The sequence below is a fragment of the Eupeodes corollae genome, chromosome 3, assembly GCF_945859685.1.
Source record: "Eupeodes corollae chromosome 3, idEupCoro1.1, whole genome shotgun sequence".
Classification (NCBI taxonomy): Eukaryota; Metazoa; Arthropoda; class Insecta; order Diptera; family Syrphidae; genus Eupeodes; species Eupeodes corollae.
The window spans coordinates 50,306,566-50,330,113 of record NC_079149.1 but is presented as its reverse complement, the minus strand read 5'-3'; the positions used below and the strand labels follow the sequence as shown (position 1 = coordinate 50,330,113).

Below are 23,548 nucleotides of genomic sequence, written 5' to 3'. Positions count from 1 at the left end.
CTTCTGCACCCTATAGCAGGACGGGGATGATAAGGATCTTACATAGCGACACTTTGGTCCTTCGAGAGAGGACTTTACCACTCAATTGCTTTGTTAGCCCAAAGAAACAGCGGTTAGCCAGAGTTATTTTGCGTTTGATCTCAGCTGGTGTTGTTTTCTGCGTTCAAATGGTAGTAATGTGCATCAAGAGCACACAAGCGTCCACAGGTTTTTCTCAAAACCCACCTTTGTCTATCAACTCCTACTCTCACTTCCCCCTGGTGAACATCGGGTGCCTAGTACCTTAACTGGAGATTGCGTTCCAACCCCAGTGGAAAGTTGGTGGGGCAGCAAACGAGAGAGGGGGGGGGGGTATTTCCACTAAGGCACCTCTCCTCAGCCTCGGATACGGACGGATTTACTGTTGACTTATTACTTTAAACCCTTATTTCTTTAAGACTTCAGAATTAAGTTATCTAGTTAAGGTTGATTTAGATGTACAATTGATTTTTTGAAAACGACATAATTATGACAACAATTACATTTTTATTCAATATTGTATGTCATTTTATGAGACCGTATTGTTGATCGACTAAGGCTCTAAAATTTCAATAAATACTATTGCTATCGAACATACGATATATAAGTTATAGGTGAACATAAACCTAAATATCAAACTACAACACACACTTCGCCAAAGAAAGCCATTAACATTTTTACTACATTTTTGAACTCTTTAAAGCTATTTCGAAGAAATTGTTGCAAAGAAAGACGCTCTCGTGAGCGTTTAAAAACTACAAAATGCATTATGTATGGAAAATAACTGCGTGTTAAATTGCCTATAAAAATAAAGCCAAACAAAATGCACAAACTGTGACTGTGAACTTCATTGCCGGATCAAATTAGATTTTCACGACCGTCCGTCTCGTCATCGTCATCCTCAACGTCTTCGTGGTTGTGGTCACATTATATATCCAGCATGACTGAAAGAACTCAGATAAACCATCCGACAATTTTATATCGTCTTTCCGTCTGATTTTGCTGCTGTTGAGTTGTCGCTCCTATAGCTCCTAGTGTGAGGTGAAGGCGATACATTTTCGTCGGGGAATTTTAACGACTTTCAACGCGCGTTTTATATGCGTGCCAATTCCAAAAATAGTAGTTGACAGTTGTTGCATTGACTTTGTCTCTAAAGTGAATGGGATCTTTCATGTTTTTTTTTCTTTGATGAATTGTATCTTTTTATGACCAAAATGTATCTCTAAGCTATTTCTTCCCAACACCAAACCATTACATCGCCATCGTGCTAATTATAAGCAAACAAATAAATGATGTGTTTATATGAAGATAAAGTTTGCATCTCATAAAAAGTAATAATAATACTTTTACAGTTCATACGCGTATTTTATCTTCCAACAAAAACGCAAGGAGATTTTGGTTGGGACTGAGGACGTTGAGAAGACTCGAGACGTTGTTGGAACCAACAACACAATCACTTCTTCTACTTTAGAAAACGAACGCGAGGGTTATCGCTAAAGTGCATGTTTGTGCGTAGATGTAAACAAATCAAGCTAAATGACTTTGCGGCAATAAAATCGTTCATAAGCACTCGGGTTAATACGTATCTTTGATTTGGTAACAAAATGTTGCAAGATAGTAGTTGTGTTCAACTATACACGAGTATGCATCTATGCCTCCTCCTCCTCATCAATTCGAAGCGCCATTTAAACTTTCGACTATATTGCTCTGCAGCAGTCGTTTGACGTGATTAGAGTTTAGAGGATTGCTTCAGGTTTTCTTTTAATTTACAATTGCTCAGGGGAGGATTGTAAATGGAGATAAGTGGGATATTGGACTAGGCCATGTTCGGTTGGGGCATTGTTTATTCATATTGTTTGGCTTACAGTCTCGTTGTTGTTAAAATCAACTCTAAAACTATTGCTTTTTTAACAAAAAAAAACTTCAGATTTGGTGACATGTGACCACCCGTGGGGCAAGATTATGAGGCCCTGAGAGTAAGTGTATGCCATTGTCTGCGTTTTTCTTATTTTCTGTTTTTTGAATCCCTGCTCTCGGTTTCCTTCAAAACGTGCTTTGTTTTGGATAGTGATGCTCGTAGTCCCAAGACAGTGCTAAACAACGCTTTGGACTTCGTAAACTTTAACATTGAGTAGTTTGGATTTCCTTTGCAAATGACCAAAGCATTTACAACTGATGTTGACTTTAATTCATTAAAATTTTAGAACTTACAACTCCGGAATTTTAAAACCTTTTTATTCATTCTTCTTAAGATTGGCAGTGGTGACGTCTGTTACCGTGTAGAGTTTCACATACGACAATGGTGTACCCGACTGGATCTCAAAGCTTATAGACTTCTACCATTTGTATGTGATTTCTCTGAGTAATTATATTGCCGAAATTGTAGCCTACTGCTCCAAGGAACCATTAATTCCTCAACTGCCAAATTGTATATAGGTCTTCAAGCGTTTACGAAGTTTTGTTGATTTTACAACGCTAATAAATATTAAGGTGGTACCCGTGGCATGATGGTTCGTGCGTTGGACTGCCATGCCAGAGGTCTTGGGTTCGATCCCTGCATATGCCATCTAAAGTCTTTTTCACGGGTACTACCTGCACGAGAAACGTGCGGTCGAAGATGTTGAAAGGTTTAAAAGCAGGAATGAAGTTCGAAAGTTTTATGAACAGGTTAAACGAAATTCACAGGTAAATAAACCTAGAACCGAAGGCTGCGAGGACGAAAGTGGAAATATCATAGTGGAACAGCAGTCAATGCTGAGGATATGTAAGGACCACTTCTGCAAATTGTATAACGGCGACGACGAACCGAATTCCGCTGTTAGGTAAGATGATCCATTCAACATAAACGACGAAAGCCTGTCCTCCCGACTTAGACGAAGTAAAGATTGACATATCTAAGCTAAAGTCTTATAAAACCTCTGGGACGGATGGCTTGAATGCCGAGCTTTTTAGGAGCATGCACCATCTTATCCGATGGATGGAACCTCAGTATTGTTTCCCCGATCCTGAAAAAGGAGACCCACTAAACTGCAACAACTATAGAGGAATCAGTTAATCAATTAACATCGACTACAAAATTTACTCTGCCCATAGTTAACAAAGTGATAGGTCCTTATCAGTGTGGTTTTAGACCGGGAAAGTCCATCAAATATTCACATTACGGCCGATCCTGGAAAAAACCCAAGAACACAAAATCGGCACCAAACATTTTTTCATCGATTTCAAGGCCGCATATGAAAGCATCTACAGGGACGAGCTGTATAGAGCCATGTCTAGTTTGTGCAGGATGACCATGGAGAATTCACGCTGCTCCATAAAGGTTGGGAACATCTTAACAGAACCTTTCGATGTCAAAAAACCGACCTTGGGCCGGTTCGAGAGAAAAGTTCTTCGTGTGATCTACGGTCCCGTATGCATGGAGGAGAAGATAAGCGACTAGCTGTACGGGCTGTACAGCGACGTACACTTAGCCAGAAGGGTAAAAGTCCAACGACTTAGATGGCTGGGTCACGTAGAGCGCATGATACGAATGCTCCGGCCCGGAAAGTATCCGAATCCACACCCACAGGACAGCGCAGTAGAGGAAGACTGCGGATCAGGTGGCGCGCACAGGTGGAAAGTAACTTCAGCCAACTTGAAGCGAGAAACTGGAGACATCTAAATAAGGACCGAGATGAAGAAGTTTGTTGGGGGATGCCCTAGTCCACACAGGACTGTAGCGCCACCTTAAGTGAGTACAAGTCTGCCGAATATTATCAAGACATTTACATTCAGAAAAAAAGAGTATACAATTAAAAATTAAATTGGGAGGCGCAACAGTCCGTTGGAAACCAGGGCCTAGTGACTTACAACTCTCAACCATTCCTGTGTGCGAGTACTGTTGTCAGGAATGGAAGGGACCTAAATTTCATGACAAGAATTACTCTTGAAGGATTTGTCAATTCCTCGCAAGAGAAGATTGAACCTAAGAACCTAAGGTTTCGGAGAAAATGGACTTTTAGTTTAGTTAAAATGGAAAAAGGCGAACTCGAAGAGGTTCACGTTATGGAATATTGGGGATTTTAGTTTATCTAAAACAAAACTTTTTTCTTTTTTTATTTGAGTAGATACTTCAAAACAAACTCAAATAAGAATTTGTATTATTTGCATGGGAGACATACCGTACCAGCAATTTCCTACCATACTCCCCGTTCAAAACACAAACATTCTTCCGACGAAAAGAAGTTTTTATCAAAATGAATTCTACGGACATATAAGGCAAGTTGCTAAAAAAATGGTAAACATCTTGGTTTTGGTTTGAGTTGCAGAGTGAATAAATTGCATCTTTGTCAGTTCTGTGTGGCATGTAGTTTAGCTCAAGAGTTTCAATCCGTATTTTAAATATCAAAGTTATATCAGAAGTTGAAAGGTCCTCACAGAAATAATTATTATCACCCAAAGTTACATTGAGACGGATATAGGTTGTTCTAGAAAGTGATTCATTAGCTAGTCTGCGTTGGCCTTTAAATTTCTAACATATATTTCCAGAAGCGCGGATTTAACATATATGGCGTAATTAGGCGTGCTATGCGGCAGCAGGAAGATTCTTTCTCTGAATAACTTCCATGTTCTCTAGAAATTGGCATCCATAGACTTGATTCCCATAAAAAAGCAACTGTTCACGGTAGCCTCAAAAACCTTAAATTTGTATGTAGGGTCCACGAGACTTCTTGAAAAAAATGTGACCACATCCAGTTTATAGCTGATTTGGCTAATACCATTTTCTCTTTAATATGATTTTTGATGTTCAAGTTATGAGTGATAGTAAAACCAAGATATTTATACTCGCTGACAACTTCAATAGTGATACCTTCTAATGTCAAATTTCGAACATTATTATCTGAACGGTTTTGAGGTTTAAAAATCTCAATTTTAGATTTAGAAATGTTGATTTTGAGTTCCCACGAATTGCAATATTGTTTAAGTTTATTTATCTGAAGCTGCAATGTCACTGGGTTATCAGAGAATACCACCAGCATAGAGCAAAATCTTCAAAGATAAATCGCCATAGTTGACGCCTCTCGATGATTTCTTTTCAATATCACTGATAAAAAGAGTGAACATTAGCGGACCCAATATACAGCCTTGTGGAACACCTGTTTCGGTTTTAAAGAACAGATATATTATTAAAAAACAATGCAGAAGTGTTTAATAAAAGTTGTTCATAAATTTGAATACATTTGGTTGAAAGACCAACTGCTAGTTTATATAAAAGTGATCTTCTGTTGATCTTATAAAAAGCAGCTTCAAAGTCAAAGAAAAAAGTGTATAGGGGCGATAGTTGTCGATAAGTTGCCTGGCAACGCTCGTAAGAGCAAAAAAAAAGGCCCGCCCGGAAACCAGCCTAATATCGGCTTTGTTCTTTTATGTGTGTGTTGCTTTGAATTGATAAATAGGGAAATCAATTACCTTCGCAGTAATTTAAAACGGCTTTCCCTCAGTAACTTAAATAAAGACATTTCAATTTTTAATCACTTGTAATAAGTAAGTGCATTTTGTCAATTACAAGTAATTAAAGGGGTATTACAAGTAATTTAATTAGTAATTACTTTTAATTTAAATTAATTATCAAATTTAATCAATATTTCCCAACTAATGCCACCAGGGTGAAAAAGCAAAAATTATATATTGGCGGCAGTAAACGTCTTGAGTAAACGAATACTAATCAACTGGCATACTGGTTAAGCAAAAAACTGCGTTCTACTTATTCAATTTATTTCTATCAATAAAAAAACTACTACCATCATTTTCACTTTCGATCCGGCCCTGTGCAAACTTTTTCCATATCCTGGAGGCAAAATCAAAAGCCTCCTACGCATGCGCACATGATGGTATGTGCATTGTGCATCATGTAGGTGCTACAAGTGCCAATTTGTGTTTTGTCATAAAGCACACATTATGGTGTGTACTTAAAACGCACTGCGCTTGCGGTAAACGCTCAAACGCATATGGTACCCTACCTTATACCTTACCTAGTAAAATTTTAAAGATACCTTGGGACTTTTTGCCAAGCAGCACAGCAATGTGCGCGCAATAACTTCGAATGCAAATTAAACCATCATAAATATTATAGGTAGGTGTAATCATAGTTTATGTTCTGGGGGCGTTTGAGATATTTCTGCATCAAGACAGAGCCAGTATTTGGAGTTGCTATCTTCTGGTATGATGGGGATTTTCTCTAGCTATTCCAATATAGTTAACTGGACGGAGTTTGATGTGGTGCTTGCGTTCGTATGTAGAAATATAAAAATTGGAAATGCATTTCACTCTATGGTTGAGAGATGCAATAAAAATGCAAATTTAAATATTGTTAGCATAAACAGAAAAAATGCAATAAATCAAAAATGATACAACAACAAAAACCAAATATTGAGGAAAAACTTTCTAGGATTCACAAGAATTTATTAAACAGAATTAAGTGGGAGTTCATGAGGCTTAGCAATTTTATTTTTGAATTTTATGAATCTGACATTTTTTTATTTGATTTTCATTGTTTGAAAAATGTTGCAGAAGAAGAAATTTTTAATATAATTTTTACTAAGAAAGAAAAGGCAATGTTAAATTTCTTAGAATTGTGGTGCATACTCAAAAGTTACTGTTTTTTTTTTGTTATATACAAAGATTTTTTTTAAATATTGCATATTGAAATATTTTTCGAGGAAAAAGGGTGCTCGTCTTTTTGTCTACCTTTGAACTTCAGTTTGGACATTTGAACAGCGTTATTAGTTCAGTTTTTCCTGTTAACTTGACTTATTTCTTTGAAATGCTCATAAAAGCAGGAAGATATTTTTTGAACATCTACATACTAAAAAAATCGGAGACATAAAGAAGACGATGTTTATTTGAATTTTTCATGGAATTTAAAATTTATTAGTTTCTTTGTATAGAAACTTCTGTGTCCAGAAATAGTTAATCATTTAAGCAGATAGCGCAAAGCAAAATAATAAATAATAATAAAAAAAATTGTCAGGAGACATGTTGTTTTTTCCGAAAATATTTCCAAAAACTGTCAGTAGTTTTTGAAATACGAAGATCTCATTTATTCATTCATTTATTTATTCATTTAGTGTCAACCTATTCATAATACATTTAGATAATTAGTACATAGAGATGAGAATAATATATACATTCAGCCCTATCATGAATTCCATCGTAATCGGAAATTTTTACGAATCCCGAAAAACTGTATCATGAAATCCGTTCGTAGTGGAAAATCTCATACAATTTTGTATTACGAACGGATTTCATGATACAGTTTTTCGGGATTCGTAAAAATTTCCGATTACGATGGAATTCATGATAGGGCTGATTATTAGCAACTATAAATTTTATAATAGGGAAGGATATTTAATTTATTGGTAGGTATTCGTTTTGAGATAAATTTTACAAAAACTCACTGGCAATTTTGCTTAAACTAATATAAATACTTAAAACTAAGATAAAAAAGATGCAAACTAAGCGGCAATATTTTTAAATATTGAATTTTCATTTATTGAACATTTATACATAAGCTGCTCGTAAATTTTTGAGCAATTTTCTTTTATAGTAGGAATTTTTGCTATTTCATGCAACCCAATAGTTGAGAAATGCCAAGGAAGGTTTAAAATTGTTTTCAAAATCTTATTTTGACAAATCTGAATTTTTTTGTAGTGGCACTCAGCACAATAGTACCAACATGAAGATGCGTGTAACATAGCAGGTAGGAAAATAACTTTGTAAATAAATTATTTATTTTCAAGGCTTATGGGGGAGTTTCTGATTAAAAGTGGAAATAAGACTTTGATTAAAAAATTGACCTTTTTTAACACTTTCGGAAGTTTGATGTGAGTAAGTTAAGCTTTTGTCAAGAATAACGCCCAAATATTTAATACTTTTTTCAAATTGGACTGGAGCATTACACACTGAAAGATTTATTTGTGGAAAGTTGCTTTGCTTACGTTTCTTTGTAAAAAAGCAAGCTTGTGTCTTTAAAGGATTTATATTGATTTTCCAGCTATCAAAATAGATTTGAACAGCATCAAGAGCATTTTGAAGGTTGAGTAAAATTTGGTGGCAACTATCGCATATACTGTAAATACATGTATCATCAGCAAAAAATGATCTCTTGCAGTGATTTAAGGCAGGGAAGTCTGACACATAAATATTGTAAAGAAGGGGGGAGAGGGTTGAGCCCTGGGGGACACCCGCTTTAATAGCATACAACTGAGATTTATGTTGTGAAATTTCAACGAAGAACCTTCTTTCCTTTAAGAAACTTTTAATAATCTTTATAATATATGTTGGGAAATCGTTTTTTAGAAGCTTATGGACAAGACCGTCATGCCAGACGCTGTCAAAAGCTTTCTCAATATGAATTTTTTTTAATGTGTTGGTGCTTTTTTTAAATCTTTGGTAAGTCTTAATACCTGATGAGTCGAAGAATGTTCTTTCCTAAAACCGAGCTAGTTTGGTGGGAAGATATTTTTAGTTTCAACGATTTCTGTCATTTTAAGACAGATAATTTTTTCGAAAAGCTTGCCTAAGCAGCTAAGTAAACTTATGGGGCGGTAAGAAGAGATTTCTGTAAGTGGTTTGTTAGGCTTTGGAATGGGAACGACCTTTGCAATTTTCCATCTTTTGGGAAAATAGCCTAGAAGGAAGCAGTTATAGAAAAGAATACTAAGAAAGACATGGCATTTTCTTGGAAGATTTTTAATTATCTTGTTAGAGATCTTGTTATCACCAGGAGCTTGTTTTAGGTTTAACTCCTTTTTTAATAATATTTTTAACAAATCTGGGTGAAATTTTTGGAACATTGTGGAGATCAACAGAAAGTTGTTTAATTTTAATTACACTGTTTTCAACTTTTTCATTGGTAATTCTATCATTAAAGCTCTGAGTAATAGTGTGACTGTTTTCGAAAAATTTTGCTAGCTCCGTAGCCTTTTCGAGATTAGTATTTATTTTATTGCCATCCACATTTAATTGTGGAATTTTTGAATTTTGTCTTTTGAAAATTTTGGAATGTTTCCAAGTAAGTTTATCATGTTTTTTTATCTGGGATAAAGTCTTGTTCCAATGCTCGTTTCTAATAACTTAAAGTTTTTTGATTACTAATTCGTTTAGAAGTTTCAGTTGAAATTTCAGATAGCGCAAAGCAAAATAATATATAATAAAACAAAAATTGTTAAGAGACATGTTGCCTTTTTCGAAAATATTTCCAAAAACTGACAGTAGTTTTTGTAAAAACGAAGACCTCAAAAATATAATATTTTAATTTCTCATTAGAATTTACTGTAAAATTTAAAAAAAAATTATGTATCGACTTTTTAAGATCCTTAAAATATTAATCCATAGGTTTGAAAGATATTTGTGTGTGTTCGTACGTTCGGGATATCCTCTTTATCGCCTATATCCAAAGAACAGTAGAAATATCAACTTAAAGTAAATTGTATCTAACAAATAGATACTTAAATACAAATGTCCACAAAGCACATGGGACAAAATTCAGAGGTTGTTTTAATGTCATACAAAATTGGTACAAATTCAAACAAAATTCAACTTATGAATTTGCCAATTTTCAATTTTATTTTTAGAAAAATCGTGTTACAAGAAATACTACAAACAATTGCTTTTCCATTGAAATATAATACAAGAAATTTGGTAAACTAACAAAATAAAATCAGTTCATGTCTTTCCAAAACATATCTCTACAAAAACACTATTTTTAGTTTTGATTCTAAAAATTGGTACTATTCCAGATAGCTTATACAAATTTAAAATATGTTCAATACAATATAGGAAATATCAATTAAAGAGTATTTATTTCTTTAACTCATACTAAAATTTTAATATTTTGGCATAAAATTTAAATTTTTGAAAAGTTTTTAGAAAAAAAACATGATTGAGAAAATCAAAATTAAGAAACAAGAAGTGTTATTCTTTTATACTAACACTAGCTGACCCGACAAACGTTGTTATGTCATATAAATAATTTCTAGAGAATATTTTGATAGAAATAAATAGCTTATTGTAAGTGTGTAAAAATGTAAGAATGTGGTATAATTGTCCGTCTGAAAAACATGTCCTAAAATGTAAGCCGCACACAGACATCGTTTGGCCTTGAGACTTATTGATAATCATTGCAAATGCCAATCTAATTGAAAATTGAAGGCGTTTGAAATGAATTGGCACATCCGTGGGTATAATAGGGATTCACGGTAGTAATATATTTTCACCTCAGAATTTTCCATTTAGAATTGATGCTTCGATAACATTTTTTATTCATTTTTTAATAATTAATCGCGTGCCGTTGCACAACCGTGTTGGGTTCAAATAACGAAGCAAAATTACCAGAGATCCAACCTTCAGTTGTAAATAATGCGGTGGCATGCCTGATAAATCTAATGAGTTCAAAAACTCAGTTGGATAATTTACAGCTTCGGTAGCATCACAAGCTGTATGAATAGATTTGTATGACACAAAGTCTCCTGGAAACAAATGTTGTATCTTGAGATATAATTAGTGGACATCAACATTTTTTGCTGCTAAAATTGCCCTTTCTGCCGACCACTCACGATATGTATATTGTCTGTGTACATCGCGAAATATCTGGTCAATAAGAGCATCTTGTGAATTATTATGGAGCAGAAATCGACCGGTATTTGTATGCATCCAGTTTTATTTATAGTATCTTTTCCGTCATGTATATCTAACAGTTTTTTTGAGAATGTTTCAGTGGATGGATCTTGAAGCATTTGAACACGCATGTTAACTTTCTGGTGTACTTTATCAACATTACTTCACAGTGGTTTTGAGCACGCTTTGATCTCATCAGCGTACGTTAAACGCGGAATATGGGAAAGTGTTTGTCTGAAATCACCTGAAAAGAGTGCTGTCAAATAGTCTGTCGTTGGTTTTTATATTGTTCAAAGTCCTGTTCAACGCTTTAAGCGAATGTTTGTGTGATATAGAGCATTCATCCAATATGATAATTTCACACTATTCTAGAACTGTGGACATGGCTGATTGTTTTTTTATATTGCACACCGCGTCTGGGTTATTTTGAATATTAAGTGACAGTTTAAATACTGAATGAGCTGTTCTGCCTCCATTCAATAACGTTGCCGCAGTGCCAGAAGATGCAACAGCCAATGCGATACTATTATTTGATCGTATTTAGAATTAGCGAAATAAGCAATGTTTTGGCAGTTCCACCAAAAAAAAGAATCCACCTTGTCCTGCCGAAACTGCGAGCATGATGTGGTCAAAAATGCTTCTTTGTTCTTTATTTATTGATGGGACTTTTTGAGCAACAATCGCTGCCATTTCTACAGTATTGTATTGTAGTTCACGATTCAATTACCGAAATTACTGAGTGGTAATTTGGCAATGATAATGCAAAGATCCTCAATAGCAATCAATGCTTCATTGTACATAGCGTCACTGAAAACTATCTTAAGATCGTTGCACCGTGTACGATGTTAAACCATAGCACATAGGAGCATAAAAATAGATAAAAACCTATTCTCAGACCTTCCGAATGTATATGCAAAATTTCATTGAAATTGGTTTAGCCGTTTCGGAGGAGTATAGCAATTAACACTGTGACAAGAGAATTTTACATTTTATAATAATTTAATTTAATTAAGAATCCTGAAAATATATTTGGGATGTGAATTACAGTGCCGCATTTAATAATTGACACACAACGGTTTCGAAACTTAAAGTCCATTTTTAAGCCTTTTCAAACACATTATGTGGTTAAACTTTTGTTCAGTGGAGGTTGCATTTATTTGTTTAAAAATGATGTTAATTTTATCAAAAAATATTTGAAGTGATTGACTTAAGTTATACACATAGCTATCAACTTCTAGTATCAACTTTTTCGCACAAATTATTGGCACATTTTTATAAAAGCTAAAAATGATGGACTAATTATGAGCTCAGACAAGCCCTTCTGATTGGATTAACTATTGGGAAATCTATTCGCATCCAATATTGTATCATACTTTCTTTAACGCTTGTTTTAAGTTCAAAATCATTGGGAATCACACGTTTTTTCACGCTTTTGTCCAATTTTTCTCAAAAATGATCGATTGGATTTAGGCCCGGATATGGTGCTTGATGTAGAAGCCTGTGTGGAATGTTATTCCTAGGTCGCGTCGGGAGCTGTGTTTTTGGGGTTGTTCATGTACCGAAATTTGAACGGTATTGAAAGACTTAGCTTTTTAACTCTTATTTCTACATTTTCTTTTAAAATGTTTATACCAATTTCCCTATTCAAAATGCCGTCTACTATAACAACTCATCCAATACCTGCAGTAGTCACGTAGTCTCAAATCATAAATTCTACGTTTATTTTTTATAGAGTTGTGCTAGACTTTCCCCAGAAGGGGTTATACGGTCATTGAATCTTACCTAAACAGAAATCACAACGTCATCCCAAAAACCTCTTGACTTGCCTATGTTTTCAATCACTTACTCAAATTCCTTCTTTAGTTTACTTTCGAATTCATAAGCTTTGGTCTTGTTACTCAATTCTGGTAACAGTATGCTGTTTTTAAAAAAATTTGTATCCAAATTCTTTTCCCACTTCAGCAGGAAATTGTGTTGGTTTTGACTTTTCCAACAATCTTTTTACATTCACGAGCTTTAAAGATATGAGGACAAACTGTAAGCTTGACACTCTCAAACCTGGGCACACAAACTTTTGAGTTATTTATATTATTTTTTTGCATATCTCCAAATAGTAGTTGACGAAATAAAATGAATATGATAGTCAAAAAAATACAACCTCCGAAGGAAAAATTAAACACGGAACAAAACCACATGTTTTCAAATGTTCTAAAGTAGGTTGAAAGTTTAGGTATCGCGGTGTGCCAATAATTAAGTGCGGCACTGCATGTTTAATTATTTAAAATGTTGAATTCTTCTAATCTAGGAAGTACTGCATTTAATGTCAAAAAGACAGACATCTAACTAACTTAACCATTATTTTCCAAAACGTATAAATCAACTCTTGGTTGATTGATTAACAATGAGTTAATTTGAACTTCTTGCATCAAAAGTAACATTTCATAAGAGTGATATCACTTGGGTCTCAATGATCTTGGATATATATATTTTTGCATCTTGTTTGGAGGCTTCGTAAAGGAAATAAACCAATCAAAAGATACTTTGGCTGGGTCGAAATTGTGTAATTTTACTTTTTGAAGAATTTTTCAGAAATGAGAGCTCGCAGAACCTTTTGGTTCGCAGTTGAAAGTAGAGCATTAAAATACCTTTCTCGTGATGTGTATCTCGACTGGATGGGAAATAGTTTTAAAAACACTACTTTTTTTTCTATAAGGGGTTAGCCCACTATTTTTTCAAAAAACAAAAAAAAAAAATCAGTTTTGAGATTTTTGCATCAATTGATAAGTGGGTCGATGCAAATTACTTAAAAACCCATCTCATTCAATATTTCGTCTGAATTAAATTAACACTCTGCTTAAAATTCCGTTTTTCAGAGCATCGTCTCTTTTTAGTATGAACGCAATCAATCGGTACAAGGATTTGTATACGTTAAATACTTTTCATACTGAGTCCTTGTTCTAAGGATCTGCTTAACTTTCCCTGAATTGACAATGGCTATAAAATTTTCTCTAAATTCAGTGGAATTAAAGAGTTTGTATGCTATGAGGAAATCATGGCCTAAAAGAATAGAGCTTCGTCCTTAACTGAATTCTATTTATAAACCTATAATATTGCATATACACATTCCCGTATTCATCAACAACATACATACTTAACTTCTGCTCCATTTAATTTCGAATGGGCTTAATGCGGCTTTGCAGGAAGTACCAACCTACCTATACCCATCTATAAATTAGAAGCTAAAATCAAATCACATAAATCAATCCATTCCGGTTCGAAACTATTTTGTATTTCATTAAAAAATATCCTTTGGCAATGTTTAAAAATAAAACCAGCATAATTAATAAAAGCTTCTCACATTAAATATCACAAAACTAGTTTTTTCATCTTTCCTGACAAAAAGGACTCTAATTCAAAATATTAATACACTAATGGATGAAATTACTCCAAAAGGAAAAAAAATAATATGTATTCTTAATACGAATATTTTCACTTTGGGTACATAAAACTTCAAGCCCCATTAAGCCTTTCCGTAAAGGCACACACATGCATGCGTATATATTTTTTCCTGGATTTATTTAAAGCCCCCCAGATAAAATACCATGGAAACTAAAGCTATAGGTAGAGTGTGTACCTATCTATGGATAGAATATTATGCTCTGCCCATCCAATGAATCACATTCGCATCCTTCATCCGTCTCATCAGTGCCGAATGGATGAAACATCATGAAAAAAAAAGAAAAAAAATTTAAAATTCAAATTTTTGGAATATAAATTCCCGCTAATTGGTCACGGCTGTGTGAAGGTTGTACACTGTATGGCCGATGATAAAAATGGCTGGGCCTACATACATCCTCTTATATTCATCCTCGTTGTCCAAACTCCTCGAACGAAACTCCAAAGCGTACATTGTTCCACATGTGATGTTCCAAATAGCTATAATTACCCCTTTTAACCATGGTAACTTTTGGACGCAATTTCCTCCCAGAAGTGTTTGCGCCCTTTTTGTTTTGTACATCCCGCTTCTTGGCCCGCTGCGCTGTTTCAAGGCAGAATAAAATTTAACCAAAAAAAAAGGATATTCTGATCGAGTAAATTGGCCTTTAATGCCGTGCGCCCATCATTATTTTTGTCGTCGTTCATCGTCGTTGTTGGAGTTGGAACTTGGAACTCTTCGGATGATGGGTGTAGAGTATAGGCTGGAGGCACATATCTACCTACCTACCTTCCTACTCGCTGTGGGACTACGGGATTGTCACTCAATCTTTTTTCTTGCATCCACGTCAATTTATGTCAATTTTGCTTGAGTAATTTATAACTTTTTGGGGTCCTTCGAAAAGAATGATGTGATGTAAAGTGATGGTGTGGTTTGAAGGATATTCGCTTCTATCCACATACATATAGATATAAGTTACTTTGTCATTAATCAATTGACTAACATACATATGCCGTTTTTTTGTTGTTTCAGGTTGAAAAAATCAGTTCATCAGTTCTGCATCGATCTCCAGATCCAAGTACATATCCAGCACCGCCTGGTACACCAAAAGTGCTTAACGTTACGCAAAAGAGCATTACACTGCGTTGGACACGAAGTCAAGAGAAGCCTGGAGCTACCAGTCCTATAATCGGGTAAGTTGTTCTTTCGGTGATTTTTTGTTTTATGTTTTGGCTGCCCGCCTTTACAACTTTTAAAAGGACGTAGTTAGCAAAACATTCATGTTCAATTAACCAATATATTCGCTGACTTCACTGTATGGAGAGAAGCAAGTGAATTTTTTATTTTACTTTTAAGTGGCTTTACTTATACAAGCTTCCTATAACCTACCTGCTTTGGCTTTAACTTCATCGTCAACAACTGCGGAAGATATTTGCCAAATGAATTTGTATTTGGTTGGAATTGGACACAACAGATGGTCAGCTAAATAAGGACTTCTGACATTATGTGCACAAAATCACAAAACAGTTCGTAAATGAGTTGTTCGAAAATTCCATCCATATGGTTATACCTTACCTACACACAGGTATAGAGGCTTTATAGAAGCTCGAAAAAATCACCGCACAATTCTTGTATATACCAACGACTTCTACTTGGTAACTTAATTCGCATTTGAAATTCTTTTTTTTTTCTTTCAAAGAAGTCAATAGATTCAAGGCATATAAATTGGTTAACAGTGTGTTTCGAAAGAAACAAAACAATTTTTTACTGAAAAAGTACAGAGATGAAAAAAGTAGATCTTTAATGTTGGGTCAAACTAAAATTCGATAAGCAAGACAATAATTTCATAAACATCCGAAAGACGATTGGTTGAACGGCGACAATAACAATTATTATGCTTTCTGACCTTAAACGATTCTAGCACTATTCCTTTTCGGACGAATACAAAAACTAATGAAGTCAAGGCCACCTTCCTATACATAGAAGGTGCTTTTAACAACGTCCTTACCGAATCCATAGAAGAATCGCTCGTTAAGTTCGGTGTAGAAGACTTCATTCGAGAATGGATTATTTCCATGCTCAGTGGTAGGAAGATTCGAGCCTCTCTAGGCAATACAATCACAGCAAAGCACATGAGTAGGGGAACACCCCAGGGTGGTGTTCTTTCGCCTCTTCTATGGCTTCTGGTCATTGATACAATTCTTGTTAAATTAGAGAGATGTGAAGTGAAGGCGGTAGCCTATGCGGATGATTTGGTGCTATTGGTGTAGGGAAAGTACACCTCTGTGATTATTGAAATCACGGAGTCAGCTTTGAAGAAAGTTAGCAACTGGGCCACTAGTTGTAGACTAGGAGTTAACCAAAGTAAAACTGAACTGTTGCTCTTTACCACCAAAACTAAAGCACCGCCCTTCACGCTACCTCGACTCAACGGTCAAATCCTATCATTGCCTTCCAGTGCAAAATATTTGGGAGTTATACTCGGCCCTAAACTAAACTGTACTTGCCCAACGGACGCCTTAAACGTTATTTTCGATCTTCTATCAATCGACCTTTTTATTAAATACATAGTTTCCTGCAGCGCTATTAGGCTGAAGGAATAAAATAGCTGGTTGTCAAAACCTTACGGTCACAGCAACACTACGAAATTAATTCCCTCAGATATTATCTTGGTAGACACTGACTACTGCACTCCTACTTTAAACCTTAGGAAGGGTTTAAAGGTTATTTTCCCATCGAGAGAAGATTGGGAGGATGACATCGTGTCGATAGGTTTCGACACAACCATCTTTACTGACGGTTCAAAGATGGAGTGCGGAGTTGATTCTGGGATCTTTTCTGAGTCCCTAAATGTAGCCAAATCCTTTAGGCTTACTGACTTTGCTAGCGTTTTTCAGGCTGAACTGCTGGCAATAAGGGAGGCATGTAAGATACTTAAACAAAACCCAAACCAAAACCAAAATGTGGCTATCTTTACAGACAGTCAGGCAGCTGTCAAAGCCATTAACTCGGCCAGCAATGTTGCGATGAGCTTGCGAACCTGAATATTAACCTCGGTGTCACTCTGATCTGGGTTCCATGCCATAGTGGTATCGTGGGAAATGAACGGGCTGACGAGCTAGCCAGGCAAGGATCGGGCCTTCATAGCTCACTTGCGGAAATGGTTAACATTCCTCTTGGTGCTATGAAGAGTAAAATCTTTTCTATCTACCAAACTGAATCAAACCGAAGGTGGAGCAATTTACCCAACTGCATTATATCTAGGAAGATATGGCCCACCTATAATAAAACCCGTACAAACGATCTTCTATGCAGGCCAAGGCAAGACATAGCCAGGATTGTTGCGGTTTATACCGAAAATTGACCTAGAGGAGTTCATGCAGAGAAGTTGGGTATCTCTTACAACACCTTTTGCCGTAGCGGTAGTGACCAAAGAGAAAGTGAAACGATAATCCATTTCCTCTGCAAATGTTCTGCTTTGGCAAACACTAGAATGAAATACTTTGGAAAAGCATTCTTTCAAGAACTTGATGAGCTCTCTGAGACAAAGATTAGAGACCTAATCTTTTTTCTCAATGCGACAAAATGGCTCTAACATAATCGCTATGAAGCTTCTCTATCAATCTATCCCTTTCAAAGGTCAAACGCACTACAGCGCTAATTGGATCTCAGGCTAGGTTGCCTTGAGATCGCCATTTCTACCTATCTACCTAAGGCACACAAGTGGGCGTGGTATCCAATCACTTTTGAAGTTTTTTTTTATCATATAAAAGTTACACCTATAATTTTTTTAGAATGATGAAGTTTAGCAGAGTGGAAGTTGTTGATGCGTTTTCAAAGACACTAATCATTTAATCCCGCATTTCAGTAATTATTATGAGTTGCCTGGATACCAGATTACTTAAAATTATTGATACTAAATCATTTTCGTAAATTTAGAACTTAGGATATTTTTGACATCTTTACGACAGACTTAATACTCCGATTTTGTGTGTCTTATTTTTGACACAAGTGTTTTCGATGTGATATTTCACTATCGACAAATCACTCTTCGTCTGTTACAAATTTTATGTAGAACCGTTTAATACAAGTTGTGTTTGACCGGATAAAGTCTGAAACCTTAAATATAAATGATGGTGTTCCACAGGGTTCCGTTTGGTCTCCGACACTCTTTCTCATTTTTAAAATGATCTCCTGTCAGTGACTTCTTATTCCATTAATTGTTTTAGAACCGAAAGTAATCATAGTTTTTCATGATCTTACATTTTTACTTGGAGAGTTTTCAAAGAAAAGACTTTAAAAAGACTGGCGACATTAAAATCATTAATAAAATTACGCCACTCGACCGTTACTTGCCTATTTACAGTTGAACTGTAATACTGGCGCTTCTAGCAGTGCCCATTATTTAAACTTTAAGCTCAACTTTGACCGTTCTATGAAGTACAGAGATTTGTTCTTTTCCAAATGCTTACAGTGCTGTCTTTGGCATATGAAGGGTATATAAAACAGCTTGAAAGTGCTCTAATTATATAAATTCGTCTGAAATTCAATCCGTCTCTTTTCGTAAAATGTGGACGAGTTGATTTAAATAAAATCCGTGAGCTATAAGACTTTGTTAACGAAATTCTATGAATGAACTTTGATTCAAATTCAATCCGACAAATAAAAAAAAAAACTAAAATATCCGTAACAAAATGCTTAAACAATGTTTAGTGAAAATACTTTCTGCCACGCCCACTTTTTTCATATTTAAATGATTTTTGAGTACATGACTATCCTAACATTGATGAGCTTCGTTATTATAGCATTTTAAAACCTATGAGACACCAAACTCATGATTTAATCTTCAATTTAAGTAATTTCGATTTAATTAAGTAGAGTTTTGCTTGTCAAACACACTTTATTCTCCAGGTGGAACCCATATCCTAATCAATTCGTCGACTTACGTTCATTATGCAAATTCTCTCCATACACACCGGGGAATATTCGTAAAAGAGTTTTCTGATTACATTTCTGATGCCAAAAGACTACAGCAGAAATATTTGACCATCATCATCGCACCACCACCATCACCATCAGGATAGGCTCCCATGAGATTTTTTGGTCCCAAAGGTCTTAGTTTCTTTTACTATTATGGTAATGGAGCAAAAGCAGCAGCAGCAGCAAGAGCCTCTTAATCAATGACCGCAGAAGCATCTCTGTATAGTAATAGATTCTAGCTTAGCTCTTCAAACCCCTCTTAAGAGGAGCCGCCACCGTATAGTTACTGCTCTATTGGCTTTAGGGTTTATTTTGTTTTTCTTTTTTGCTTGGAATGTGCACTGGACCGTGCGTTGGCGCTGGCTGGCTGGCTGGATGGCTGCCTTGACTTAACTCCTATTATGCCACTGATGCTTCTTCAGGGTTTTAATTCGGACCATGTATACATATCTGCACTTTTTTTCTGATGCTAGTATCTTTCAACATCTTTTGTGCCTTAAGGCTCTATAAGCATTGTGTTCAATGTTCATGGTCATTATACTTTATCATTTGTACAACATTTATATAGGTTATATTTATATTGAATGTGAAATGTATTATTTGAGAATAACATTTTCTTCTATTTTCTTTTCTTTTCTTATTTTTCATTCCTTTTTTGCACTCCTGTGTTTTCGGAGGCGCAGCTATACTGTGGAGTATTTTAGTTCGGATCTTCAAACAGGCTGGGTTGTGGCCGCCCATCGTATTCCTGATCAAACAATAACGGTAAGTTCTTATTTTTTATTTTTTTTTTCCTATAAAATTATTCTGTGTAGAACCTAGCGAAACATTTGCGTATAATTTTGTGTTTTAGTTGGATTAGATATAAAGAGTTCATAAAATTTGTACAGTGAGTTGATCAGTTTTCCAGATACATATACTGGTGATTTTTTTTTTTTAATTTTAAGTAATGTTATAATTTTGACATAAGCATATTGACATACTAAGACATTGCTAACGAATTATAGTAGACTACGAAGAATATGTACTGCTGGTTCATGCAGCAAACTACAGAATGTGAAGTCAGAATTTGATATTATTAACATGACTTTACCCTCAATACGACAAAAGAAAGACTTAAAGTTTTACAAATTAAAAAAGGCAAAATGTCGCTTACGAAAAAACGAAGATAAGAGACCAACATGTCCAGTAAAAATATAAAAAATATGGATTTTTAAATTTTGATTTTTCTAGAAATAGCTTTTTGGCGAATAGATATCTATCACTGTCTTATTAATTCATAAACGTCAAATCAATGACACTGCTGACAAATGACCCTCTCACAACAGAACATTTACTTTTTTCGTACGTCAGTAGAGATCACACTGTTCATACATTAAAACAAGAATAACACTTCTAGAAGGCTTAGTCCGAATCTGGCTTCAAATTAACTCTCTCACTTCATGTTTTTGCGATATCACCTTTTAAATCTCGAAAAGACAATCATTATTTTACGGAAATGTTAAGACATGAACAAGGCTTCTATATTCCAGTTTAAATAAATCAGCGTTTCATACACTTTTTGAACAAAAATATTTGGCTGCAATATATCGCTTTTTTGATAAGAAAATACTATTTTAAGTGACTTAGAAATCCTTAATTCAAATCCCGCATCGAGTTTTTAAAATATACTCTTTGAAAATGCTGAAGACTACAAAAAACGGGTTCTTTAAGGTTAAGTCAAAATATAAGATAATACTAAATTTTTTAAAATTTTGCAAAGTCCATAAATTTCCTTTTTAGATAAAGTATAAATCGTATTAACTCACTTAGTTTTCGTAATTTCTCATTTTTTAATTCCATTAAAAGTTTTGAAAAACCTAAAATAAAGTTCCTTTATGTTTTTGAATAGTTCGTTTGAGAGTTAATTTTTAGTTCTTACTGCGATTTTTTCTTATGTCATCAAATTCAAAAATACCCGTACTTTTCATATTTTTCCAACACGTTCCAAAAATGTATGTAGTAAGATAAAAAATTACGTTTGTGACATTCGGTAAAAACTTACAACTATTGAGGATTTTTTTTTAAGAAAGTAAGATACTGAACATTTTTAAACAGAACATTGAAGTAAGGGATTGTGGATTAAGAAAATCATTACGAATTTTATTGATATCAGTTTTCCAGTACCCGTAGCATGATGGTTAGTGCGTTGGACTGTCATGCCAGAGGTCTTGGGTTCGATCCCTGCCTATGCCACTAAAAATCTTATCACGGGTACTGCCTCTTGCGAGGATTTGACAAATTCTCTAAGAGTAACTCTTGTCATGAAAAAGTGCTTCCCGAATTAGCCGTTCGGATTCGGCACATAAACTGTAGGTCCCCTCCATTCCTGACAACATTACTCGCACACAGGAATGGTTGAGAGTTGTAAGTCACTAGGCCCTGGTTCTCAACGGACTGTTGCGCTACCCAATTTATTTTTTTTGTAGTTTTCCACAACAAATTTTAACATACCATATAAACATTTTAAAATAAATGCAAAAAACTAAATTATCGAAATTATTCCGATTCGAAATCAGCAACAAAATTAACTAGAAATCGTATTTCTTGCACAATAAGTGTTATACTGAAAATAAAAAAAACTGAATCTATAAGATAAACATTTAAAGCTTGCAAATTTAGAGCAAAATTAGTTTTTATGAAAAACACCCCATTATACTTCAAGCTTAAAAACACCAGATTGTTGGCTTTCAAGAAATTGTGAGCGGTCTATTGAAAAACTTTATAAAATGGAAAAGTTATGAGGTAATGTTCGAATTCACGACAATAAATTCCTTTGAAAAAGTATTATTAACTTAACATAGGAAGTTATTAAAATGGGTCCGATTTGTTGAATCGAAAATTTTGATATTTTTCGACGTTTCAAAGCCCCTAGAGTCGAAATAAAAGATTTTTAGATTTTTTTACACGGCGTGCGTGTGTACATAAGTTCGTACGTTCGTACCTCCGTACGCCTGTAGTTCCGTACGACCGTACGTTCGAGAAGTTTTTTTCGTCGTCCATAGCTCAAGAACCAGTAGAAATATTTACTTTAAATAAATTTTGTATACAAAAAATATTGCAGAAAGGGACCTCAAGAAAATTGCGTGGGTGGTTTTTTTACCATAGCAGTTTAAAAAAAGTTTGGTTAACCCTAAATATTTCACGAACCAATAACGTTAGAGGCTTGAATTAAATTTTATATCATGTTTTGTAACGTGATACTAAACAAATATATTTTTTATAACTAACGTATTTTTTTTATAAAATTCAAAAAAAACTGAAAAAAAATTTGTGTCACTTCTGAAACTAAAAAAAAAATGATTTTATTTCCAAGACAATTTTGTGAAACGAAGAATGACATTATAAAAAATAAAAACAACATTTCCCAAAGTTGGTAAAAATTGAATTTCGACTCAAATATCTTTTCAAAAAATTGAGATCGCTTCCAACTAATTTTATCTTATAAGAAATATTGTTTTTAACATTCGGTAAAATCTTGACAAAAATCTTACCGACTGTTTTTTTTACAAAAAATAAAATTGTATAGAAGTTACTAAAAATTGATTTTTGACTGAAACAACTTTTCAAAACTTTGAGATAGTCGCTTTTTAAAAAAAAAAATCGTTGTCAACATTCAGTAACATTTTGAGAAAAATCGAATGGGCAGTTTTCTTATAAAAAATAAAAACCTAAATAAAAATTACGAAAAGTTAGTAAAAATTGATTTTCGATTCAAATACCTTTCAAAAATTTGAGATTATGGATTCCAACTAATTTTACCTTTTAAGAAATAATATTTTAAACATTCTTTAAAATTTTGAGAACACTGGAATCCATATTTTTTACAAAAAATCAAAACTGAAACACAAATACGCGAAGTTGGTAAAAATTGGTTTTCGACAAAAAATCTCGTTAACAAAAATTGGTTTTAATTATGTATAAGCAAAATATTGTTGGTAATTTTTAAGTTTTTAAGAATAATTCAAGTAACAACCTTTTTAACAAAAGAAAAACCTACAAAATTTTAAGCAAAACAAATGGACAAACGGGATGGGAAGTTATTAGTGTGGGTCGCATCCCAGCCTCTTTTTTGATTTTTGTATCAGATAGCAAGCTTTATATTCTTGACCATTGTTATCATTGAACACAAACTTATTTTAAAACAAATAACAGTTATCTAATTGAAAAATTTTATCATAGCTTTAACGAATTGTTGCATTAGCAATGTTCTAGTACAAATAGCCAGTTGCGTTCCGCCCAACAAATTTCAACATTTTAACAATTTAGGCTTGAGAAAAGTTAAGGACGTACTGTCAAGTACAGAGATTAATTTTTTAGCCGCACGGCATGAATATAAAATGCTTTACTCGAATGAATATTTTCCACTTATTGCACTTCAATTTATATTCCATTTTCTATAATATCATTTGCTTGCAC

The 23,548-nt window shown here is 34.3% G+C and overlaps 1 protein-coding gene across 2 annotated transcripts in view; it reads left to right on the top strand.

Moving 5' to 3' along the window:
- The window catches only part of LOC129948809 (roundabout homolog 2), a 396,541-nt gene that overhangs the window by 315,405 nt on the left and 57,588 nt on the right, over nt 1–23,548 (top strand). For both annotated transcript variants that reach the window (XM_056059862.1, XM_056059861.1), the window contains exons 12-13: nt 15,143–15,303; nt 19,774–19,855. In XM_056059862.1, coding sequence (XP_055915837.1) covers nt 15,143–15,303; nt 19,774–19,855 — 243 coding nt within the window. The remainder of the gene's footprint in view (nt 1–15,142; nt 15,304–19,773; nt 19,856–23,548) is intronic.